At 39.2% G+C, this 27,717-nt stretch overlaps 1 protein-coding gene across 1 annotated transcript; it reads left to right on the top strand.

Moving 5' to 3' along the window:
- Positions 1-1,805: 1,805 nt before the first annotated feature.
- On the top strand, positions 1,806-16,311 carry LOC141628688 (protein FAR1-RELATED SEQUENCE 5-like). The gene is made up of 4 exons (XM_074441796.1): positions 1,806-1,810; positions 13,620-14,954; positions 15,120-15,394; positions 16,295-16,311. Exons 1-4 carry the CDS (start codon positions 1,806-1,808, stop codon positions 16,309-16,311), a joined length of 1,632 nt encoding a protein of 543 aa, XP_074297897.1.
- The last annotated feature ends 11,406 nt before the right edge of the window (positions 16,312-27,717 follow it).

Consider the following 27,717-nt stretch of genomic DNA (forward strand, 5'->3'; position numbering starts at 1 on the left):
GAATGAATTTTTTTTTAGTTGATGCTTTTTTATTTATCGTTAATTTATGAATGCCGTGAATGCCTTTTAATTACGTATTTAATTTTTACAATTGATTGTAACTTAGTGTGGCCTTAGTAGAACGTGTTACCGTAATGATGGAACACGGTCTTGGTTGTATTTTGAGATCTTGTATCTCCGTTTTGGATTTTTCACTTGTAATTACAGTTTTAATTAGAATGTAAATAGGTTTATATTTTGTAATTATAAATTTGTAATTTTTGAGAAGACCAAAGATGGAGACCGATGCTCACTCCCGCTACTTGGATCAAGATGGAACATCAAGACAAGCTTTTCGGGTCCAACGGTGGATTCCAAAGTTGTATTATGTTCTTTTACTAGGATAGGCCACACTAGGAAATTTTTTATTTACGTATTGCATTACTTTATTTATTCATTGTTACGATAATTTGCATCATTTTCCGCCTAAAAACCAAACCACCTAATTATTACATGAAAACTGACACATATAGAGGTCACGAGTTAGTTTTCTTTGACATTCGTATGTCACACGATCATGTTAAGCCATCACCCAAATTAATTCATTCACGCAGACGCTAGTTATTCGTTCACTTAAAATGAATTATAATTTAGTTGATGGGATCTTCCTCGTATAAACAAAAATTGAGAACAGTCTTTATAGGTCAAACTCCAATGAGTCCCTTCTTCGTCGGTAGGCATACTATGACCCCTTCTACGTCGGGTAAGTTGGAACCGATTGACCTATTTTATCTCAACACTATGGTCACTCGTACGATCCTGTGACTATGGTGGACTATAGATAGGATTTACGGAAATCTATCGACCAAGAGTTCTTCCGGAAGAATTAGCTAAACAGTTGGCTTATCAGTTTACAGAAATTGAGTCTTGGGATCACTTGTATCATTCTTGAGGGAGATCAATTATGCAAGTGGGAGAGTCTACATGTTTAAAATGAATTTTAAAATAGACTTAAATCACCTCGATGAGTTGCTTATTTCGTTTTGTTTTTCCTTCTTTTTCGGTGTAGATCACGTATTAAATCGCTAAACATCAAATGGTCTGGTTCAAGTGATAACCCAATGCCAAGTGCCACATTGGACCGTGAGTCCCGGCTTAGGATCTTCATGAGTCGGATGAATCGGTCTACTCGATCAAGAATGACGGATCAACTTCGCGGATCGGGAGGCGGCATTACGGAATCTTTGCCGCTGGCGGCGAAAAGCTCGGATATCTGCGCGAGCCCATGCCGTTAAACCCAGGCCCCACGGCCGAATAAACGAGATCGACAAGTATAACGATTTCGCTTTAGAAGCGGGTGCGGTAAAGAACGTACTTATTTTTGCAATGGAACCCAATTTGCCGAAACGCTTCATAGCCCATGGTGCAAACAAGATTTTCACCACGCTCACTAAGGAATTCTCGAAAGCACCGAGAATCGTGACCTATGAGCATACCACTCGCTTCTTTGATGCGAGACTCCGGAAGGGCCAACCGGTTAGCCCACACATTCTCGGCATGATTGAGAATGTCGAGAAACCGGAGACCTTTAACTCGTAACATCAAGAAGAATATTGTTATCGACCGTATTCTTCACTCACTCCACGATGGTTATTCGCAATTCAGAGCGAATTACTATATGAATGATTTGAAGAAAACTCCCCATGAATTGCACTCCCTCCTCGTACAGGCCGAGAAGGACATGAAGTTCAGTGGGAGTTCGAAACAAGATGTTCTCGTTGTGTCAAACAAAGGGAAAGGTAAGGGCAAAGCTCAAAAACCTAACAATGAGGTAAGGCGAAGTTCAAGAAGTCGGGTTCGGGTAAGAGTGGTCCTGGTGAGGCGAGTAACTCATCGAGCATGACAAAGAGCAAGAGTGAAAACATGGAATGCCACCATTGCCACATGACCGGGTATTGAGACGCACATGTCCTGTTTATCATGAGGACTTAAAGGCAAGTCGTGTTAAACCTGTTGGTATGTCTTCTCTCTCTTCTACTTTTATTCATATGATTGAGATTAACCACGCAAGTTACGGAACTTGGGTACTTGATACTGGTTGTGGTTCTCATCTGTGTAATCATGTGCGGGGGCTCAAAACATCGAACCCCTCGTAAAGGGTGAGGTGGACCTGCGTGTTGGGAATGGAGCAAGAGTAGCCGCCATCTCCAAGGGGACATATGTGATCCGACTTCCAAGCGGATTTGAGTTATCATTATATGATTGCTATTATGTTCCTAGTCTTTCGAAAAACATTATTTCGGTTTAAATTGATAAACTTGGTTTTTCATTTGTAATAGAAAACAATGCTTGCATTTTCTCATTACACGATATGATTTACTGACAAGCGCTTTCCATGAACGGAATTTATGTTTTAGATCAGACCTCGGAAATATTACACGTAATGAATAAAAAGTTAAAGGTTGGTGACAAAGATCAAACGTATCTATGGCAATGCCGTATGGGACACATTAATGAGAAACGCGTAAAACAGCTCATCAAACATGGAGCTATCTCGGCCTTTGATTTTCAATCATTTGGCACGTGTGAATCATGTCTCATCGGTAAGATGACTCGGATTTCCTTCAAAGGTGTTGGAATGCGCGGCTGGCGACCTATTAGGGCTCATACACACGGATGTATGTGGTCCTATGTCAATCACCGCACGAGAAGGCTATAGGTATTTCATCACTTTCACGGACGATTTGAGTAGATATGGCTATGTCTACTTAATGAAGCACAAAAGTGAATCCTTTGAGAAATTCAAGGAATACCAAAATAGGGTACAGAACCTATTAGGTAGAAAGATTAAAACACTGCGTTCGGATCGTGGTGGCGAGTATCTTTCTCACGAGTTTGATCAACACCTAAAGGACTGTGGGATTGCCCTACGATTAACTCCACCGGAACACCTCGGTTGAATGGTGTGTCCGAACGGAGAAATCGAACACTACTTGATATGGTTCGATCCATGATGAGTCACACGGTTTTACCTGATTCATTATGGGGTTATGCTCTCTTGTCGGCCGCTCTAATACTTAATCAAGTCCGTCTAAAGTCATGTGAAAGACTCCATATGAACTATGGAAGGGAACGGTCCCTAACTTGTCCTTTATACGGGTTTGGGGCTGCGAGGCTTATGTCAAGTGGAGAACTGAAGATAAGCTCGGCCCGCGATCGGTCAAGACATACTTTATAGGTTATCCTAAAGGATCACGTGGTCATTACTTCTATTCGCCAACCGAACAACGTGTTTTTGTTGCGGCTAGTGCGACATTCTTAGAGAAGGAATTTCTCGAGAATGCAAAGAGTGATAGAACCTTCGACCTGTCGGAGATTCCAGAACCAAATACCGAGCAACTATTGGAGGAACCTATTCCTTCAATCCCTACTGCGTGAACATTCTGAGGAACCTAGGAGGTCGGGAAGAGTCTCTTTTCCTCCGGACAGATACATCGGTATGGTCGAGGAACATGACATAGATGACGTTCTACTCTTAACGAGTAGTGAACCCGCAACCTATAAAGGTGCCATGACTAGTTCTGACTCGAAACTATGGCTTGAGGCCATGCAATCCGAGATGGACTCCATGTATGAGAACAACGTATGGGATCTTGTTGACTTACTCGCTAAGGTTCGTCCCCTTCAATGCAAATGGCTTTACAAGATAAAGCATTCTGTGGAAGGTCGGCAAGATATCTACAAAGCACGACTAGTTGCAAAGGTTTCACCCAAGTGCCGTTTTGCACTACGATGAGATTTTTGCACCCGTAGTTATCTTTGCGTTCCATTCGGATTATCTTAGCGATCGCTGCTTTTCATGACTATGAAATTTGGCAAATGGATGTGAAAACCGCCTTCTTAAACGGCTTTTTGGAGGAAGAGTTGTACATGGTACAACCCGAAGGTTTCATCGATCCTGAACATCCTAAGAAAGTGTGCAAGCTTAAGCGTTCCATTTATGGACTTAAGCAAGCATCACGGAGTTGGAATCATCGCTTCGACCAAGTGATAAAAGAAAATGGATTTACTCGATCGGTCGAGGAACCATGTCTATATATCAAGTCGAGTGGGAGCAAGATTGTCTTCCTAATATTGTATGTTGACGACATACTCTGATTGGGAATGACATACCTCTCTTAACTTCGGTGAAAGTATGGTTGAAGAACCATTTCCGGATGAAAGATCCGGGAGAGCACAAAGAATTCTAGGCATCCGCATCTATCGAGATAGATCACGACGGATGTTATCTCTCGATCGTGAGTCTTACATAGACAAAGTCCTAGAGAGATTCAAGCATGACTAACTCCAAGAAGGGTTCCTTCCCATGGCTCCGGGGTGCATTTGAGCAAGTCTCGGGCACCGAGACACCGAAGAGAAAGAGCGCATGACACGGATTCCTTATGCTTCGGCTATAGGATCAATCATGTATGCCATGATATGCACACGTCCGGACGTGGCATATGCATTGAGTATGACAAGTCGATTCCAACAAAGAACCAGGTGAACCACATTGGCTGGCTGTCAAGAACATTCTTAAGTACCTCCGGAGGACTAAAGATTGGGCATTGACTTATGGAGGCTCTCAAACGCTATGCGCAACCGATTCTGTGAGATGCTAGCTTCCAAACGGATCGTGATGACTCGAAATCTCGGTCGAGGATTCGTTTTTACTCTTAATGGCGCTGCGATCACCGGAAGAGTTCGAAACAAATCACATGCAGATTCTACGACCGAGTCCGAGTACTATGCCGCGTCTGAAGCTACAAAGGAAGCGATATGGATGCGTCAATTCTTACATGGGCTCTCAGTAGTGCCTAGTTCGAATGACCCGATCACCATCTATTGCGACAATAGTGGTGCCATCTTCCAAGCTAAGGAGCCAAAGTCTAGCAACAAGTCTAGACATGTACAACGGAAAGCTCATCTAATCCGGGATTACGTGGAGCAAAAGACAGATTAGTGCGGATAACGTCATTGCACATGCACTTGTACGGACAAGTGGGAGCTTGTTGGGGTTGGTGTCCTTAACAATTAGTGCAAGGACTTATAAACCTCTAAAAGGATCAAAGGGCATATTTTGGTATTATTATCACTTGATCCACGTTTATCAATAACGGTTGGCTTGCTAGATAAGTTTGACGTTATTGTCATACGGATGGCGGTGATCAACTGGTCCCTAAAAGTCACACCTATAGGATACGTTCGAGAGATGTGACGGTATGAAAATATTGTCATGTAGATGCCAAAATTGACTAACCAGTTAGTCCGAGTTATTTGACTAGTAATTAGTCAAATGTGTGATGTTGAGATATTGTATTTAATACGGATTAAATATCATGGGCTAAGGCGAATTAACCAATTAATTCGTAAAATTAAATATAAACGATTTATATTTAATTAAATGTATATTGAATATAATTATACAATACTTGCTTTGTCGGACACGAATTAATAATTCAAATAACCCGTATTATTAGGCGATGCCTTAATTTCCGATAACCGATAACAATTTATAATATAAACCCGTCATATACATTTTAGCATTTGGCTGAATCGGACCTCGAGCTAAAATTAAGAGGAAGTGGAAGCCCACTTCCCCATGCATGCACTCGGTCCGGCCGAACCAAACAAAAGGAGAGACTCCCTCTCCTTTTGACCTAGACAATTTCATTTGCGAAAAACTAGGGTTTTGAAGAGCATTCTCCTCGAAAAACCCGAGATCTCTCATCTCGACAAAACTCACATCGCTTCTCCCTATATTGCAAGGCAATCGGAGAACACTGTTCTAGCACAAGGGCATATCTCGGACAAAGTCTTGGGTGTAACGATTAGGAGGAAATCGCTTTGATTTACTTTCTTTACGCCGCAATTTAAAGGACCCGAGGTTATTTCTATACATTAATCATTTCATTGTGTTTATCGTTTTATGACTATAAATTGCATGTCTAAATTTACGTTATAGTCCTGCAATTAAAGGGTAGTATACGGATATTAACCTACAAGATTCACCGTATCCATTATCATCGTCAAAATCGTCATCCAAAACAAATCCACATGACGAATCAATGCTCTCGATGGCCAGTTCAGTCGATCGAGTAGAATTGTTGCTCGATCGACCATTTCCTTCCTGATTTTCACTCGATCGAGTAGAAATATCACTCGATCGAGAACTTTCTTCTGGAAATTCACTCGATCGAGTGATTCTTCCTGTACAACGCTGAAATCTTCGTGTATGCTATTGAAATATGAAAGAAATTCGTCATCCGAGTCATAAAGATCATCCTCAGCATTGGGCAACACAGGTTCTTCATGGGAAAAACCGCTCTCAGGAAAGTATACCTCTTCTGTTTGCCAACTATCGACTTTCAATCGAGCTATTATAGACTCAAGCTCATCAATGTGCACGAAAAACCGTCTATCATGCTCTTGCCTTTTGGAGGCAAGTGTCTCTAACAAAGATTTCAGCTCCGCAATATCTTCTTCTTGTATATCAGGAGGATCTTGTTGCGGTGGCCATTGATAGGGTGGATGTGGCGTAGGAGAAGTGCAGTAATTACCACATCCCCAAGATTTCATCCTTTCCCAACTAGCAGGTTTTTCCGATTGGGCTTCAAACTGAGCGATTAGTCGGGAGACAGATGTCATCTTGGCAAAAGGGATCGAAGGTACTCAAGCCTTCCCTTCGATAATCTCCCTCGGTAGCCTGTCTAATAAACCTGTAGGCCTATCAAAACAGCACTAAAGAAAAAGATAAGAACAACCTCAAGGTACTTAGCCTTCCCTTGAGGCGAAAGACATACAAAATAAAACAGATAAAAAAAACGTCGCCTCCCCGGCAACGGCGCCAAAATTTGATACGGTCGTTTCTGCACCAAAAATAAAATACCTAAGTACTACTAACAGAAATCAGCGGTAAGTAGGGTCGATCTCCACAGGGAGCCTAAGTTTCTATCTATCTGTTTAATTTGGTCTGTCAGAATGTCACAGAATTGGGGGTTTAAATTGTTTTACTAAAACTATTAAGAGACTAAGGAAAGAGAGATAAAAATTGAGGACATTAACAATAGAGAGAAGGGAACTAGGATGTCGGGTCAACAATAAACGTCATTCAGTCACAGCTAAGGTCACAGATCAGTCGATGTGTCGGTCTAAGGGGCAACGAATATCTACTTTCGGTCTCAATTCGCCCTAAAATGCTATTAGCTTAACTTTCGCCCTCACTAAAGCATCCTATTGATCACTGCAGGTCTAACCCCGTCCAACCTTTCGGTCCAGGTCAAGGTTTACCTAAATTAAAAGGCTAATTGTGTCGACTCAACTAGCAGGATACAGTTAAAGCAGCGATTAACAACATAGACTACAACTACAAGGACAGATCTAATAACCTAATTAGCAACTAACATTGGTCTATTGAATCACCTAGTCCTAGTAGAGGAATTTAGCTAGACATAATTGAATAAAGAATAAGAACAAGGAAAAGAATAATAAACATTAACATAAAATAAAGAGGGAAAAGAAGGGAAAAGAAGTTACAGTAGAAATAGATCCGGAATTAATAGAAGAATAAGGTAGCAGCAGTAACAGTGTATGGAATTATAAGAGATCCCGAGAGGGGAAGAGAAGAGAGAGTTACAAATGACGTAATACCTTCCTATTTATAAGAAAATAGGAATTATTCAACCTAATGACGGAAATAAACTAAAAAGCCTAAGCCCGTAGGAGAATCCACTCGATCGAGTGATTTAAAACCACTCGATCGAGTAAACGAAAGCTTAAACCACTCGATCGAGTAGAAAATCTACTCGATCGAGTAAATCCTAAAATGCCACTACTCGATCGAGTAGAAAAAGGACTCGATCGAACATAATTCTACTCGATCGAGTACTTTCCAGCAACAATTTCCTGCTTTGCGAACTGAACTTCAAACGGCTGCCATTTCTTTGTTACTTGGTCAAACAGGGTGATTCCTGTGGCATTGGAAAGCTAGGATGACAAACTTTCATCTCCATTTGGAATCACCTGAATATCAGTTGTAGAACTCGAGATATGGCTCTCCAAAGTAGGCACTAGTAATTTGAAGTTTCTCCTTTGCTCGCCTAGCTATCTTTCTTCTTTGCGCATTTCAAAATAGCTACATTCGCGCTCCAAATTCACTCTTCCTCCAAATGCATGCTAAACGGACGGTAAAAGGCTTGATTTCACTACTTTCTGGTTCATTCCTGCAAATAAGACAAAACAAACCAAAGTAGCATATTCGGGGCATTTCGTAGCATAAACTACGATAAAAGCGTGGAAATACGTGCATGAAAAGGCCTAAAAAGACTATATAAAATGCACGTATCAAAGGGGAATGTTTACCTCACACTTCTGGAATACCTCATAAATGTCCTTGTCGTGCTCAAAGTGGTGAGTCCTCTTAAGTGCATCAGGAAAGGGTACCTCCGATTCCACCACCGGTATAGAAGAGGGAATCTGCTCCTTATTCTTAACAATAGAAGCTTCTTCACCTTCCTTGATCACTATCTCTTCCTCTATTTCATTAATCCCCGGTTCCTTGGCTTTTCTTTTCACTTTCTCAGCCTCCACTAGTTGTCTCCCATTTTTCAAAGAGACTGCACTCACATTCTTTGGAATCTCTAGCCTCCAACCGATTAATTGCGGTAGCCAGCTGACTAACCTGATTTTCAAGATTCTTAAAATTTTGCTTATTATCTGCTCTATCTTGAGTAACACTGAGAGTAAGAGCTTGAATCATATCTGATGCGTGTCTTTTTGATGTGAACATTATTTGCGCACATTTAGTCCCCTAATTGAGCCTATTTTGCATACTATTATAACATTTTATGGCCATTTTATCCGTCAAAACCTTCCTATTTGCTTTTCTATCGCATTTCATATGTTTTGTAGAAAAGGAGAGAATAAGGCGGAAATTCCCGTCTTTCATGCATATTTGGAAGCTTATTGATGATATTAGATGGACTAGTATGAAGAGGAGGGAAGAATGATGGCCAAGTATGTAGGAATAAAGAGTATATAGAAAGGTCATAAGGTTTAAAGCAAGGAGGAAAAGCAAGGAAGCCATTCATGAAGAAAATTGCTCGAACGCAAATCAAGGGCTGATCCTTTGGCTCTGAAAGTATGCTAGTTGGAACAGCGTCGAAAAAACAAGTGATCTAGGCTTTTGAATCACTCCAATAGGAGTCCGGATGAGAAAATGACGTCCGTTTTACAATCCGAGGTCAAACAAAGAAGCTGTTCGGGAATCCGCGCGTCCCGAGAGGAAGACGCCCGTCTTCCCCAAGACGCCCGTCTTCCCCATAAGACGCCCGTCTTATGGCTGGGAAAAACAAGAAAATTCACTGGAGGAGAATCCGCTCGTCTTCTCCCAAATCCGCCCGGATTGCATCTTTAGAATCCGCCCGTCTTCTCCCAAATCCGCCCGGATTGCATCTTTAGAATCCGCCCGTCTTCTCCAAAATCCGCCCGGATTGTATCTTCAGAATCCGCCCGTCCCGACTCCAATACGCACGGATTCCTGCACAGCACAATTTCGTCTTCTCCAAGCTACAAATAAAGAAGCCCTTCCTCCGAAAAATACCGGCTCCTCCCTGCTCTAAACTCAAAAGTGTAATTACTAAATTAGCCTTAGTTAACCCTAAATGCATCCACCTAATTTCCACTATAAATACCGCACTTGTAAATAATCAAAGGGCATCTCTTTAACATCTTTTTAGCTAGAAAAATCCTCTCTTAGATTAGATTAGGAGTAGATTAGAATAGATTACTCTTTAATCTTTCCACAAATCTCACATTAATCTCTCCTTAATTATTGTTCAAGTTTATTATTCAAGTTTGTTACTTTTGGCTAATTGAAGATTATTGGGTTATTATTGGGAGATTGACAATCTTCCATCAATCATCAAGTTTTTCTATTATTCTTTGCATTATTATTTGGATCACCTCAAGTTTGGTATAATCCCTTTACTCTTTAATCTTTATTGTTCATTTCTTCATTCTATTATCATGTTTATACTTGTTGTGATGATTGACACCATTAATGACATGTTTCCCATGATGATGAGTGAGTAGTTACTTAGCTAGGATTAGTGGGTAATTAAGGGAAGTCAATATGGGATTGATTCATGCTTAATCTAATATGTTTTCATGATTAAATTGCTTGCTTGTTGTGATGTCAACTTTATGCACATGTTATGTTTGATGAAATGCCAAGCCTATGAATCCTTGCATTTACAACCATCTATTATCTACTAAACTTGACTTGTAAGATATAAACCAACTCGAGTCTTGTTAGACCATGCATAGAAGTTGAATAGGAGGAAAGTAAGTCGACTTGTAGGTGTTGTACAATCTAATCGATTCGGCTCCGGGACCCAACCCTTCCTATGAACCGTAAGATATAAACCAACTCGGTTCCTCAACAACATTAATTGCTTGCAACTTCGTAAACATGTTTGTATGATCAACACCATGAATCCCCTATGACCCCATGATATCCTAGCACTTTTAATCATTTGTTTACATCTTTCCTTTTATTTCTTGTTTTACTTTATTGCTTTTATTAGTCTAGAACACAACTACAAACCCAAACAAATCGTGACACTAGCATAAATTGAGATAGATAGACTTAGAACCCAAAGCACACCATCCCATGGATCGACCTCGACTTACCACTAACTAGTAGTTTGTTGAGTATTATAAATGTGTTTGATTGGATGTGACCCGACGACATCACACTCCACATCAAAATGGCGCCGTTGCCGGGGATGGTGCTATGTGATTAAGTTCTTACTTGTTTGTCTATTTTGATTTTGCTTTCACCTTGAGGAACTTGTTCCTCAAGGATTGTTCTTACCGTTTTTGTGTAGTTTCCATGCTTGTAGTTGTTTCTTTATCTTGGCTATAATGATGACCCAAGACTTGACATATGGAGTATGTGGTGGATCTTTTGAGTATGACTATGGGTATGGGGAGTTTGAGGAGCAAGTCGACACAAACCTACCTTATTATTCATACAATGGAAATCCTAACTACTACCCCAATTTTTCCCACCAAAATCACCACACCCAATATCAACAACAACCATCCACCCAAAACTCACTTTACAAACAATTCCAAATGCCACAATATGAGCACTTTCACACCCACCCACAACAAAATGATGAGCCCAACTTTGACATTCCAGACATGGTTCTCCAAATGATGGGAGACCAAGAAAACTTCTTCAAACAAGTGCTAGAGGAGAGCCAAAATAGAAACAATGTTCTCCAAAGCATTGTTACCTATGGTGAGGAGTTGGCAATTCGAATTGCCCAAATGGAGGAAACCCAAGAAACCACCCAACCAAACACTCCCCACTAATCCTTGAGCATTGAACATGAATGTGAATTTGAGGCAATGACCTTTGATGAAGAAGATGTGAAGTGGGAAGAGCCAATCTTCTTGAGCTCTTGTGAGTATGAAAGTGTGGTATTTGATGATGAAGACATGAGGTTGAGCAAACCAAATACTCTTAGCCTTTGTGAGTATGAGGGTGTGTCATTTGAAGTAGATGTTGAGGTGTTGGAGAATGAGTTGGTGAAGAAGAGTGAAGCCCCTATTTATGATTCATATGGAGAAAGCGATGATGCATCTATGGAAGAAGATGATGAGGGAAATATGGACTCAAATGATGAAGGGAGTTATGGGATTAGCTTTCTTGAGGAACCCATCCTTGAGAAGTTTGAGGATTGCTTCGATGAAGAGGAGGAATGCCTTCATGAGAACCTTTTTGCACCCACTATGGAGCCCATGATAGTTGGAGATGACATTATGGACCTTCTCACGAAAGTTAAATCGTCATACAAGAATTACTTAGTGGGGAAGCTCAAAGAAAAGGTTAAGAAGGAGTCTATATGTGGAAATTTGGCATCCACTATCCCAAATCCTAAGACATCCCATCATCAATGCCATCAAAGTTCGCCTTCTATCCTTGGAGAATTGACTAGTCCAAGCATTCGCATCTTCAACTTTGGAAGAAATAGGAGCAACCGGAAAAGCCCCCATGACAAGAATCTCAAGTTTGCTAGTTTTAAGAGCCGGGAAGGCCACCATCACAAAGCAAAAGAGAAGGGCAAGGAGTTCAAAGGGAGGTCCCTCATGGATTGGCCCTACTCTATTTGGCAATGGTTCAAGACTTATTCATGCTTACTTGAGGACCATTCACAAACCTTTGATCAACTATTGAGAGCATTGAGCTCCATGGATAATGGAATATGAATGAGTTTGGTGGAGTTCTCCCTCAAACCACCATTTGTAAGATACCCTTTCCTTTCACTTTGCATTACATTTCCACTTGCATTTAGTTATATACATATACATTTAGCTTGCATTTGTATTATATTTCATATTGCATTTACATTAGTTAGTTCATAGTATAGTTGCATTATAATATAATTCATATAGATAATTGCATGTAGACTAGAATTCATGCATAGTCACTAATGACCAATCCTATTCTTTTCTACACTAGAAATAGTGTTTAAATCGGTTTGGGGAGGTTTGATCATAGGTGACTTAAGCATTTATCATGCATCATATAATATAGTTTAGATTGCATTCATTTGTTATATATGTCATATAGAATTGCATTTAGTTAGAGCATGCATTCATTCATATCATATCATTGCATTTGTACTTCAATTTCCATAAAATCAAAAATCCAAAAACATGTATTTCCTTTTTATTCCTACTCCTACATGTACATTAAGGACAATGTCCAAAATAAAGTGGGGGATGGGAATTTATAATCCAAAAATGCATAAAAATTTAAAAATTTCGAAAAATCACAAAAATATGTCTTTTAATTTCATAAAAACAAAAAAAACCATAAAAATTTGAAAATTGAAAGATTCAAAAACATGTTCATTTCCTTTGTAGTGTAGCCTTGTATATATTGTTTTGTATATATTGTGTTTGTTCTATCCTTGTTCACATTGATCGACTACGCCACATCCAAGACATGAGGATATTGAAGACCGCATGGTATGATCTTTCCAATCTCCTTTTTCCTCTTTATGTTAATGACTATGTGGCTTTATTTTGATTGATGCGGTAAAACAACGTGAGCTTAGGACTTGCCTTTAGTTTATATGTCATATTAGTTGGTAGAATCATATGCATTAGGGTGTTTATATGCTAGTTGCATTATGGCATGTAGTTGCATGTTAGAAAAATTCTGCGAAACCGTCTACTTGGGAAGCTTGACAAGTGTATATAGGCCCTAGTAGATGCTTTTTCTTCTTAAGACTTTGCTTGTTAGAATACTTGTAAAACACCCTAGGATGTGTCATGCTAGTATCCTTTGACCCATGGATTAAGGCCTAGTCAAGAGTACCTTGTGGTGTGATAACTCCTTGGCTACCGTTTATTCCAAGGTGACCCTTGAAACCATGCATCCATCATTCATCCATGTTCTACCATACATTTTACAAAGAATATTGTACAATCTGTGGGTTTACGCCAAGACTTGCAACAACAAAAAGGATTAAAGGCAATGAGTTACCAAACAGTTTTGCATTAAGGAATGTTGTCTGCAATAGGCAAGGTGTAAAGGAAAGTAGGAAAAGGAAGAGGACTGATACTGATACCGATACTGCTGAGAATGATGCAGAATCTGATGTGACAGACATAAGCCGTGTGAGGCCGATTACAAGAATTCACTGTTGTGCATTAGTGCAGTTTAAATACCAAGAAAATGGAACTTATATTGTTACCAGATTCGATGAAGCGCATAACCATCCACTTGCTTCGCCTGAATCTACAATATTCTTGAAAGAAAACCGAAAAATGACAGAGGTACAGAAGCAATTTGTCACAAACGTAAAGGTGCTAAAACTAGTTGGTGTGAAAGCCTATAGAGGTTGGAAGGAGCTGTGTGGAGGTTACGACAACATTGGGGCTACTGAGGTTGATTTCAAAAACTTTGTTAGGGACATAAAAACCTACATTGGTAATTTTGATGCACAAATGTTTGTTGAAAATCTTATTGGGATAAAAGACACATGCAGTTCATTTTACTTTGATTTTATAGTAGATGAAAACAAGTGCCTGGCTGGAGTGTTTTGGGTAGATCCGATCTGCATAAAGAACTACATGCTGTTCGGTGAGGTTTTATCAGCAGATGCTACATATGGAACAAACAAATACGATATGGTGTTTGTGCCTTTCACAGGAGTTGATCACCGTAAAAGGTGCATAATGTTTGGAGCTGGGTTGATAGGTGATGAAAGTATTGAGTGTTATACGTGGCTGTTCAAGACATTTTTGGAAGCAATGGGCGGGTGCCAACCGAGAATTATAATTACTGATCAGGACAAATCAATGAAGTCGGTAGTCCCGGAAGTGTTTAAGGAGTCAACACACAGACTGTGCATGTGGCACATAATAAAGAAACTAAGAGAGAAAGTCAGTTATCAACTGTTTCAAGATGAGGATTTTAAGACCAGGCTCAATAGGTGTGTTTGGAACAACCAACTTGAGCCTGATGAATTTGAAGAACAATGGGGGAAGATAATGACTGATTATCAACTTGTAGAACACGAGTGGTTTTCAGATTTGTACGATCTCAGGGAACAGTGGATCCCTGCCTATTTTAAAGATGTTTCAATGTCTGGCTTGATGAGGGTTACTTCTAGGTCTGAGAGTGAAAACAGTTTCTTTGACAGGTTCCTCACACCTCATTTGACACTTGTTGAGTTTTGGGTGTGCTATGAGAGTGCCTTGGAAGCACAAAGACACAAGCAGTCCAAATTGAACAGTGACAACAAACACTCTAAAATCCCACGGAAAACAAAGTCAAACCTTGAAGTCCATACTTCTGAAATGTACTCGCACAACATTTTCAAAGGCTTCCAAACAGAATTGGTTGCAGCTTTGTCTGATTTCCGTTTTAAAGATGTGGAGAAGATTGATGAGACAAAAATATATATTCTAACAGACTTGCAGATGCCAAATAAGTCATGGAACGTAGCATATTCACGAGAGAACATGGAGATTACTTGTTCCTGTTCTATGTTTCAGAGAATGGGTTTGTTGTGCAGGCACTGCCTTTGGATTCTACACAACCAAGATTTTCAGAAAATACCAGAGCAGTACATAACGCAAAGATGGACAAAAGCTGCAATGACTAAGCCTGTCTTTGACAAATATGGCAAACTGATAGATGTCTCTCAAAAGTTTTCTGACCGGGAAAGTTTGAGTACTGAACTGTGGCAAGAGGTTTATTCTTGTGTCAGCGTAGTTGAGTGTGATGATAACGAAATGAAGCTTTTGATTGAAAAACTGAGAGATATTAGATTGGATATGATTAGTAACAGTAGTGTACCAGCAAAGAAGAAAGACAAGATGAAAGAAATAGAAAAGTACGTGGGCTGCAAAATACCTGAGAAGTTGGTGATTCATGTTCCTAAAAAATCTAAAAACAAGGGTAGGACCATGGGCAAGAGAATTGAATCACAAATGTTTAAAGCGCTAAAGAAGAGAGGAAAAGAGAAGAGGTACTGCAAAACATGTGGCCGCCAAGGACACAACTCTAGGACTTGCAAAGAAACAAACCATCTGACAGGTATGTATAATTTGGTTCCTTGTTAAAGCATATTACATTAATGTTAAATAATTATTAAATTATACAAGCATATCGCATAGGGTTTACCTTCCAAAATCATCAATCTTATATGGAGGCACATAAGCTTTTTATGCAATGAACATTATGGTTGTTCTAAAGGAACAGATGAGAATTTAAGCAATTTATATTTGGTTAACATTAAATCTATTATCAATTTAGTTGTTCATTTTGGCCATTTTCTCCTTATAAAATCTGATATTTAATTTACATTTTGTTGCATATTCACCAAATACTACCATGAAGATGATGACGATGAAGGAGATGAATCTGATGATGTGGAGGACGACGATGAAGAAGATGAATCTGATAACGAAGTGTAAGGTGCAAATTTTTGATTCAAGGATAGACATCCATAATATACACTACGAGAACATTCTTAAAGGCTTGTATGCATAATTCGATTTTACTGCCAAAGTACATTACTCTTATAGGGAAAGTATATTAAATTTGAATTAAAGGTTCATTATTGTTGTTCTGCAAGGAACATTCTTAAAGGCTTGTATGTACATTACTCTTATAGCCAAAGTACATTACTCTTATAGACAAAGTATATTACATTTGTATTAAAGGTTCATTATTGTTGTTCTGCAGGGACATCATCAACTTGATTCGAATTGTTTTCCAAGAGTACAATAATTTTAAGGCGTAGCACAATAAACATTATTGTTGTTCAGCAAGAACATAATAAACTTTATTGAAATTTGTTTCCGCAATATAACACTCTCTTCAATTAAAATTTTTTCAAACATCAGGTTGTACGACTCGTAGCTTCCTCAATATATGTTACATTACTCACACAAATGTCACAAACGAAACTAAAAAAAGTTTTTACAGCTTCAATTCAGCATCTTCTTCATCTTCATCGTCATATTCTTCCCATGGCAAGGGGTTTGAACGGAAATCCATTGCCTTCTTTAGTACAGCATCAAAACATAGATTGCCATCTGTTGAAATCATATATGAAATGTATTTCTTCCGCAGAATCAGTAGGGGAGCATCCTAGCAAAATAAAGAAAACAAGGGGTTAGAACATGTACAAATGTGTACTGAATTATGTATTAAAAATAATTGTATCACTTCTGAAACTCACATCGCCTTTTTTACGCCCACAGGTCCAATTTAGATTACCCTTAAATGTCTCCATATGTCTCATAACGTAAACACCACAATCAGTCTTGTTAGTGTTGTTTCTCCACTTCATCTTTGCAAGAATAGGCTGCAGTTTTTTAATGCGATCAAGTTTTACCTTTGAAACACCGATGTCTTTCAAGTATTCTGCTAGAACATTACGCTGGCGAAGAAGGAGTGCAAGAAAATATTAGGACACTAATAATTATGAGGTACAATATCACAAAAATTAGAAAATTAAGACAGACACAAAATTTTTGGGGAAGGTACATTCTATGTAAAGTCATTGTACATTCACAATAATGAATAAGAACAGTATGTAGTGCTGTTAAGCAAAAGAGAGCATATAATCTTACAAAAGGCAGTGGTCTATCGTGGAAAAATTCTTCTGGTTTTCTATCACGATGCACATTATCAATGATGATGAACTTATACTTGTTGCTGTCAATGACTAGTAAATTGTAATGCCTTTTATATATAACTGGGAAGAAGAACTGTAGATTTTAAAAGATTTAATTAGGCAACAAGCAAATTAAATATAACATGCAGAAAAAGTGTATATTGTCAATGCTAACCAAATCAATTCTATCTGGGTTAACCGAGAATTGGGTAAACTCTTCTTTAATTATATCCTTAATCACGATAAAATTTTTAACAGTGTCCAGTTCTCCATGAAGCATCATCTGTATGCAAGACAAGTAAAGTTTTTGATGTTAATCAAGGGAAAAAACATTACAAAATTTACTTGTTGAAATAAGTTTATATAAATATTTGACTTACGACACAATTTGTGGTGAAAAAAATCGATAAGGCTCAGAAGAGTTTCTTCTAGATTCCTTGACATTCAAAAGTTTTGCCCAACAATCGATCACATCACTCGTTAAATATTTAGATTGTCGTAGCGTTGCCATTTCAATACGCCGAAGAGAAATTTCACCCACATGCACAAGAAGTTCCCTGGTTCAGGACTACCAGTGTTAACTCAAAACAGGATACAGAACATTTTAAATTTAAATATTGTACATTAGTAGAGATATATATATATATATATATACCTGCTAAATCGTATGTTTTCCTCTACTATACGACACATAATCAAAGCAATGCAATTACGAAACTCAAGTAAGAGGAGTAATAATGCATGTATCTGTGCTTAGTAAATTACGATTTGCAAGGATGCTAAGAGACTCTCGTTGACTTCTTTCATGTTCATGAACATTTTCATTGTTGATGACTTCGCCCTTGGTAGTGTCACCACTGTCAACCAGATTATGCTCATTTATATTACTCACATCTGTCATGTTCTCATTCTTCTCAGAAGCATCATAGCCATCTGGTATAATATTCCCTTCTGTACAACCTACCTCCATTCTTCTCTTCTTAACCCTAACAGTCTCATTGTTCTCAGGGACACCAATATCATCGGTACTCTTCTCTTTCTTTCCAACTGTCTCATCTTCTATCTTCTCATCCCCAACAGTCTCATCACCCTCGTAGAATTCTTCATCAGACGAATCCAGTTTCTTTGGGAAGGGCTTCTCTTGATACTGCTTCACCTTTGTTAAAACGTCATCACAAAAAATGTTGCACTTGGATGAAACCAAAGTGCAAAGATATTTGATTCTCAATATTCGAAGTCCATCCATCTACAAAAGTTAAAATATCTTGAGGATAGGTAACTTATAAACAAGAATGTGCTTTTAATACTTTAAGAAAGATCATTTAATTAAACCAAAAGTACATTTACAATTATTGGATATAAATTGTTTAGAAACTTACGTTGTTTTTTGTCAACCCACAAGTCCAATACTGACCCCCCCTTGTACGTTTCCATGTGTTTCATTGTGTAAATACCACAGTCAACAACATTTTGATGGTTTCTCCAAGGCATTTTCAATACAGCAGGCTCCATTGCTCTTACTCTTTCCTTCAAATCACCAATGTCATTGAAATATTCTGCTAAAGCATTACGCTGCATGGAAAAATTCAGATGAAACTGTATAGAGAGACCGTGCAAAAAATATGACATTGTAAAAGAAAAAATAACCAATGAAAGGCAACTGAACAATTACCATATTCCAAGGTTTGTTTCCATAACGAGTTTTTGGGGTTTCATCATGCTGTTGATTATCAAGAATGACAAACTTGTTCTTCTCCATATTGAATACGAACAGGTAAAAATGCTTGTCGGATATTATTGGGAAAAAAACCTGTTTTATATAAGAAATGATTAGAAGATACAACAGACATAAAATTTGTTACGAGAGTAAATTAGTAGCAGAATACACTTTGTATTGACTATATATATTGTTTGAGCTAATCATATCAACTTTTGTCACATCAATAATCCCAGCATGATTTAACTCATTTCTAAAATGCCTCTTGAATACTTCCAATTCTCTTTCAAATTTGAATTCTTTCCTTTGCCCTTGAAATGCTTGCTGCACACACAGAACATAATATTCTTCTATTAATATACACTTGTATAACATAAAATAATTGTAATATAGAATGAAATAAAATTTTACATACAAATACGAGGGTTGAAGCAAAGAATCGACGTGGTGCTGAAGATTTTCTTTCAAGTTCATTGAAATTCAAGTAAGCTGACCAACAATTAATCAACCACAGCATCTGTTATATACCGAGGTGGTTTTAGAGATGCAAAAAGATATCGGGTACCCATGACATTCTTAAACTCAAAGAGCTTCTCACTGGTTCAGACATTACACAAAACAAGTCAGTTAATTACACATATGTACATTATCTTTATTAATAATGAACATAATACCCAAACAAAATGTACAGAATGATTAAATGAAAGAAACATAATGAGTAGAATAAAATATACCTAGCAAGAACAGTGCCTTTTCCCTTGGTGTAGTAGACGTAGTCAGCAATACAGTGCTGAAACTTAGATGGTTCTGTACATGGGTCAGTGTCTCCTCTTAGTAAATCAAGTTCAGTACTAATATCTAAGCTTGGATTGGGATTGGTTGCCTTGGGTTCTTCACTATAATCTTCAGATAACATGCTACATACAAGGGTATTTATAAGATTATCCATATTGGCTTCTTCCTCATTCTCCACGTCACTATCAACATAAAGATGCTTCGAATCATTTCGTACATTTTTGTCATCATCTTTCTTGTTGTCAACATTCCCATTTTCACACTCCCCTTCTGACACCTCTTTCTTGTTGTCACACTCCCCTTCTGACACCTCTGTCTTGTTGTCTTCATTCCCATTTTCAACCTCAACTGTTTCAACTTTGTTTTCTTCTGACTCTCCTTTTGACACCCCTTCCTTGTTATCTTCATTCCCATTGTCAACTAATTCACCTTCTTTTCTCAATGCACAAGGCTTCTGGAATAGTTGAAATGTATCAAATTAAAGAACAATACACTTAAGCACCAAGTTAACATAATATAACAAAAAATATGATCAACATATTTACCTTTTTGTATGTATAAAAAATCGGCCTCTTCAATGACATGCTTTCAACCTGAATACTATTTTTTAAAGTTATGTTTACATTATTCAAAGCTTCAACAACCAAAGGATGATTACTAACATCAGTCTCAACAGCAGGAACAACATCTGGAATATCAGCAACATTAATACCAACAGAACTTTCACTATCAGCGGATCTGTGCTCATTTGACAAATTGAGTAAACTAAGTGCGTGATCACAGAGCTTCTGAGCAGTCATGTTCTCCTTAATTATTGATGATCCTTTTTCTAGCTTAGCCTTAACAGATGATATGTTCTGAGCTAAACTAGTTATACATTTAGCAAGATCAAGAATATACTCCTCCGTGTAGTCCTTTGTTTAATAGACAGATTCGACACCTGTATTGTCAACCACCTCCTCCATTGGTGCTTCCAACTTACCATTTCCAAACATACCGCTTTTCATCTCATCCTTCTCTCTCGATGATAACAAACTACTAGTCCAACCTACCAACGTATAATAATCTCTTTCAACTTTTCGTTCCACATGAACAACGCGATCAACATAGATAAGCTGCACAAAAAAAAAAATTAATTACAAGAGAATGAAAACGTACCTTCCAATAAATTAATTTATGAACTTCAAATATATTTTTGGGGACTTTTTACCTCCAAAAACAACAGTGGCCCGCCGAAGTGAGTCTCCTTTTCCACCCACTCAATCTTGCTTTCTTGCAAACTTTTTAACAAAAAGGAACACCAATTGTAATCTTTGATTTCATCAACATTCATCAACGATTTTAAAATATGATGATTAACCAAAGGCTTTTGCGTGTTTCTCATTAGCAAAGAAACAACAAACACAACAAAGTTAACCTTGAATTCATCACCACCATGATCATGATTTATCAACCAATTCTCAAGCGTTTTGAGTGGAACTTTTCCATCTTTTATACCAAATTGTTGCTTCCATTTGCCATAAAACTCTTGAAACTCTTCTGATTCAGTATGCGTTTTGGATAATTCAACTGTTTTAGGGCCTATTGGAAATCCAAATGTTGATCTTACATCAGAAACCTTCAAGTACAACTTCTCAACATCAAGAAGATCGATCTGATTTTGGTATGGGTTATACTGCTTAATTAACCAGTACCCAAGTTTTAAAGGAATGGAACGAACTCTTAACCAAAACAGCCCACTAAATCCAATCTCTTCCAGCGCGCACCACTGTTCGTATGACAAACGTTCAACTACCTCAACTACTCCTGTAGGAGACATTCTCGTATATGCACTTTTAAACGAAGAGAAATCAAACTTCTGCTTACACTTGGAACCTAATACCATCTTATTACTTACTTTACCCTTTTGAGGACTTTCTTTCTTTGCAGTAACAATTTGTTTATTAACAGAAACAATTTGTTTCTTAACTGTAAGATCATCGTCACTTTCTTCATTTATCTTCTTTGCGAAAGATTTTATAGACTTAGATTTACTGTTAATAGTAGCTGATTTACGCTTTCTTGTAAATGGAGCACACTTATTTTTACCATCAGTGGAACTTTCAGTTGGTGAAAAAATAAAAGTAACTTTTCTCCGCTTTTCAGATTTTTTATCTTCCTGCTCCATAGTCTGTAATAATAAAATGAAATTACGAAACAAGTACAGATAATCAGCAGTTATCTAATTTTAGGAACTGTACATTAATCGCAAATATAATGTTCTTTTAGATGATTCAGAACAATTTCTATATTAATAACAAACGGCACATTAATTTAAGCTGAATGTCCATTATATTATTACCTTCAATTATAAACCCAAAAATTCACAATTAGAGATAATCATCAGTTACCTAATTTTACGAAATGTACATTAATAACAAATATAATGTTCTTTACATATTTCAGAACAGTTCCTATATTAAAAACAAACGGCATATTATTTTAAACTGAATGTATTATATTATTACATTCAATTGAAAATATAAAATTGACAAGTAGAAATAATCACCAGTTACCTAATTTTAGGAAATGTACATTAGTCACAAAGATAATGTACTTTTAGATGATTCAGAAAGATTTCTATATTAAAAACAATACGCACATTAATTTAAAGCTGTATGAACAATATATATTATTTCCTTCAATTAAAAATTCAAAATTAACATAAACTAGAAAGTAAATGTTAAAAGAATACTTCGGAGATATAAAATTGGGGAAGAACAATGCGAATGTGTTTCTAAAGGTAGAAAAAATAATTCATGCACATTAATCCGAATTAATTTTTAACGATAAAGCGAAAGATAAATATCAGAAATCAAAACATCAAAATTATACTGCTATTGAACAATTAAGTGATCCAAATTAAACATTATATTAAGTTATGATAGAGAAGAAACGAAATTGAAAAGAAAATACCTTAGTATAACGGAGGAAATTGGGCGTAACTTCAAAATTATACTGCTGTTGAACAATTCTCCTATGACAACGTCTACACTAGTAATGTAAAACGACTGAGCTAAAAACTGGTTACTACTTTTATTTTTTTACTCCGTTTCTTTTTTCTTGTAGGTAGTTAGTTACTATTGTAATGTAACTGTTAAAAAATAAAGGAAATGATAAATACATTTAATACCCTAAAATAGTTAGTTAGTTACCTTGAAGCTTGGCCACTGCAGTCCCCGAAAGGGGTGGCTTACATGCTCCATGTGTTGGTGCGAGAATGCATGGACCCGGGGGGGATTCAACCCCCTCGTCAACATATTTTTTTTTAAAAAAAAAAAACAAAACAAAAAACGACACCTGACGGACCAAGTAAACCTTTTTTTTTTTAGTATAACAGGGGGGAACGGGACGAGAAAGAGTTTAGAGTTGGATTAAGCGGATCTTTGCTTCTCATTTGAAGGCGGCAAGACAAAAAGACACCCTAGAGTGGCCGAGTGAGCCCTTTTTTTCGGGGGGGGGGGGGGGGTATCCTAAAACGGGACGGGAAAGGGTTTAGGGTTTGATTAGGCGGACCGCTACCGCGGATCCCCCTAATCAAACCCTAAACCCTTTCCTTTGCTTCTCATTCGAAGGCGGCAAGACAAAAAGACACCCTAGAGGGGCCGAGTGAACCCTTTTTGGGGGGACCGGGTATCCTAAAACGGGACGGGAAAGGGTTTAGGGTTTGATTAGGCGGACCGCTACCGCGGATCCCCCTAATCAAACCCTAAACCCTTTCCGTTTCTTCTCATTCGAAGGCGGCAAGACAAAAAGACACCCTAGAGGGGACGAGTGAACCGTTTTTTGAGGGGCCGGGTAACCTAAAACGGGACGGGAAAGGGTTTAGGGTTTGATTAGGTGGACCGCTACCGCGGATCCCCCTAATCAAACCCTAAACCCTTTCCCTTGCTTCTCATTCGAAGGCGGGAAGACAAAAAGACACCCTAGAGGGGACGAGTGAACCCTTTTTTGGGGGGCCGGGTATCCTAAAACGGGACGGGAAAGGGTTTAGGATTTGATTAGGCGGACCGCTACCGCGGATCCCCCTAATCAAACCCTAAACCCCTTCCCTTGCTTCTCATTTGAAGGCGGCAAGACAAAAAGACACCCTAGAGGGGACGAGTGAACCCTTTTTTGAGGGGCCAGGTATCCTAAAACGGGACGGGAAAGGGTTTTTGGGTTTGATTAGGCGGACCGCTACCGTGGATCCCCCTACTCAAACCCTAAACCCTTTCCCTTGCTTCTCATTCGAAGGCGGCAAGACAAAAAGACACCCTAGAGGGGACGAGTGAACCCTTTTTGGGGGGACCAGGTATCCTAAAACGGGACGGGAAAGGGTTTAGGGTTTGATTAGGCGGACCGCTACCGCGGATTCTCCTAATCAAACCCTAATCCCTAAACCCTTGCTTCTCCTTTGAAGGCGGCAAGACAAAAAGAGACCCTAGAGGGGACAAGTGAACCCTTTTTTTGGGGGCCGGGTATCCTAAAACGGGAAGGGAAAGGGTTTAGGGTTTGATTAGGCGGACCGCTACCGAGGATCCCCCTAATCAAACCCTAAACCCTTTCCCTTGCTTCTCATTCGAAGGCGGCAAGACAAAAAGCCACCCTAGAGGGGCCGAGTGAAACCTTTTTGGGGGGACCGAGTATCATAAAACGGGACGGGAAAGGGTTTAGGGTTTGATTAGGCGGACCGCTACCGCGGATCCCCCTAATCAAACCCTAAACCCTTTCCATTGCTTCTCCTTCGAAGGCGGCAAGACAAAAAGACACCCTAGTGGGGCCGAGTGAACCCTTTTTGGGGGGACCGGGTATCCTAAAACGGGACGGGAAAGGGTTTAGGGTTTGATTAGGCGTTCCGCTACCGCGTATCCCCCTAATAAAACCCTAAACCCTTTCCCTTGCTTCTCATTCGAAGGCGGGAAGACAAAAAGACACCCTAGAGGGGACGAGTGAACCCTTTTTTGGGGGGCCGGGTATCCTAAAACGGGACGAGAAAGGGTTTAGGGTTTGATTAGGCGGACCGCTACCGCGGATCCCCCTAATCAAACCCTAAACCCCTTCCCTTGCTTCTCATTCGAAGGCGGCAAGACAAAAAGACGCCCTAGAGGGGACGAGTGAACCCTTTTTTGAGGGGCCGGGTATCCTAAAATGGGACGGGAAAGGGATTTGTGTTTGATTAGGCGGACCGCTACCGCGGATCCCCCTAATCAATCCCTAAACCCTTTCCCTTGCTTCTCATTCGAAGGCGGCAAGACAAAAAGACACCCTAGAGGGGACGGGTGAACTCTTTTTGGGAGGACCAGGTATCCTAAAACGGGACGGGAAAGGGTTTAGGGTTTGATTAGGCGGACCGCTACCGCGGATTCCCCTAATCAAACCCTAAACCCTAAACCCTTGCTTCTCCTTTGAAGGCGGCAAGACAAAAAGAGACCCTAGAGAGCACAAGTGAACCCTTTTTTGGGGGGCCGGGTATCCTAAAACGGGAAGGGAAAGGGTTTAGGGTTTGATTAGGCGGACCGCTACCGCGGATCCCCCTAATCAAACCCTAAACCCTTTCCCTTGCTTCTCATTCGAAGGCGGCAAGACAAAAAGCCACCCTAGAGGGGCCGAGTGAACACTTTTTGGGGGGGACCGAGTATCCTAAAACGGGACGGGAAAGGGTTTAGGGTTTGATTAGGCGGACCGCTACCGCGGATCTCCCTAATCAAACCCTAAACCCTTTCCCTTGCTTCTCCTTCGAAGGCGGCAAGACAAAAAGACACCCTAGAGGGGCCGAGTGAACCCTTTTTGGGGGGACCGGGTATCCTAAAACGGGACGGGCAAGGGTTTAGGGTTTGTGATGTGACCATAATTGGCGCATATTTAGCCCCCGAATTACCATTGTTTCCATGCTTTTTGTGCCTATTTGGGTCATTTCTTATCTTTAGTTCTTTGTTTTGCATATTCTTTGAGATTTTGATCCCTTGGTAGGAAAGGAGTAAGAATCTTGCATTTTCATGGCAAAACGAGGCTAAATTGATTGTATTCAATGACCAAGCATCAAGAAGAGACAAGACTAGAAGGCCTTTGTACATATTATAGTAGAAGAGCAATGTTGAGAAAGGATCCTTGCGTCCCCAAGGAAATCCCCAAGGAATTTATGAAGAAAAGGGAAGAAAAGAAGAAGAATTGACGCTGACCAACAATCCGAACGGATTGCAGACAATCCGTCCGTCCAGCCTCAACAATCCGAGCGTCCCTCCTTGGAATCCGCTCGGATTCCCCCTCAACAATCCGAGCGTCCCTCTCCTGAATCCGCTCGGATTGCCCAGCCCAATTCCGGCCGTCCCGACTCTAATCCGCACGGATTTCAGTACAGCACGGATTTCATTCTTCAAGCTACGAAAAGAGAAGCCCTTCTCTCAGAAAATACCGGGTCCTCCTTGCTCAACTTAAAAAGTGTAATTACTAGTTTAGCCCTTAGTTAACCCTAATGCATCCTCCCTAATTTTCACTATAAATACCCCATTAAGCTAATTAGAGGAGCATGTTCTTCTTATCAATAATTAGTGTAGTTAATATCAATCAAATCTCTCTTCAATATTGTAATCAAGTATTAATCAAGTTTTAATCCAAGTTTTAGTTCTTTAATCTCTCTCTTGTTCTTCCTTTATTTTGGGTAATTGAAGATTATTTGGGTTATTATTGGGAGATTGACAACCTCTCAATCTAGGATTCAAGTACTTCTATTATTCTTGCTTTATTATTGGAATCATTAGTAGGTATAATCTCTTAATCCCTTTTTAATTATTGTTAATTACTTTCATTTATTCATCATGTTTCATATTGTTGGTATGATTGACAACCTTGCTAGCATGATCAACATGATAATGAGTGAGTAGTCTCTTAGCTAGGGTTTAATGGGTGATTAGGGGAAACCAACATGGGGAATGATTCATGCTTAAATCAATATGCTTTCATATCTTATTTGCTTGCTTGTTTTGATCTTAATACATGCACATGTTATATTTGATGAAATGCTAAGCCTGTGAATCCTTGCATTTACTATCATCTTCTATCTTTTCAATGAGACTTGTAAGACATAACCCAACTCGAGTCTTGTTAGACCATGCATGTGTTGAGTAGGAAAGATTAAGTCGACTTGTAGGTGTTGTACAATCTAATCGATTCGGCTCCGGGACCCAAACTTTCCTAGGATTGTAAGATATAACCCAACTCAATCCATCACAACAATAATTGCTTGCTTATAATTTGAGAACATGTTTGTATGATCATATCCCATGATTTCCCTATGAACCCATGACACCCTAGTGCTTTTAATCAATTGTTTACACCCCTTATTTTATCTTGCTAGTTTATTTTCATTGCTATTTTAGCTTAGTGACCTTCTACATCAACCCAATTTGTGACACCCCCTAGACACTACTAGTTACAATAGAATTCTCATTTCAATACCCGTCCCTTGGGATCCGACCTTTACTTGCCTCTTTACTAATTGTAGAGTTGTTTGTGAAGTATAAATTGTGTTTTGTATCGACCATTGACCAACGACCACATATACTTAATTGTGAACAAGAAATGGCCTCGATCAGTTTGATTAGGCGGACTGCTACCGCGTATCCCCCTAATAAAACCCTAAACCCTTTCCCTTGCTTCTCATTCGAAGGCGGCAAGACAAAAAGACACCCTAGAGGGGACGAGTGAACCCTTTTTTGAGGGGCCGGGTAACCTAAAACGGGACGGGAAAGGATTTAGGGTTTGATTAGGTGGACCGCTACCGCGGATCCCCCTAATCATACCCTAAACCCTTTCCCTTGCTTCTCATTCGAAGGCGGCAAGACAAAAAGACACCCTAGAGGGGACGAGTGAACCCTTTTTTGAGGGGCCGGGTATCCTAAAACGTGACGGGAAAGGGTTTAGGGTTTGATTAGGCGGACCGCTACCGCGGATCCC

This window comes from Silene latifolia, chromosome Y, assembly GCF_048544455.1.
Source record: "Silene latifolia isolate original U9 population chromosome Y, ASM4854445v1, whole genome shotgun sequence".
Classification (NCBI taxonomy): domain Eukaryota; kingdom Viridiplantae; phylum Streptophyta; class Magnoliopsida; order Caryophyllales; family Caryophyllaceae; genus Silene; species Silene latifolia.

Excerpts from the sequence above, each read along its gene's own strand:
- LOC141628688 (XM_074441796.1), top strand. Across the intron at positions 14,955-15,119 it reads ACAGAATTGGTTGCAGCTTT|GCACTGCCTTTGGATTCTAC; the intron begins GTCTGATTTCCG and ends TTTGTTGTGCAG.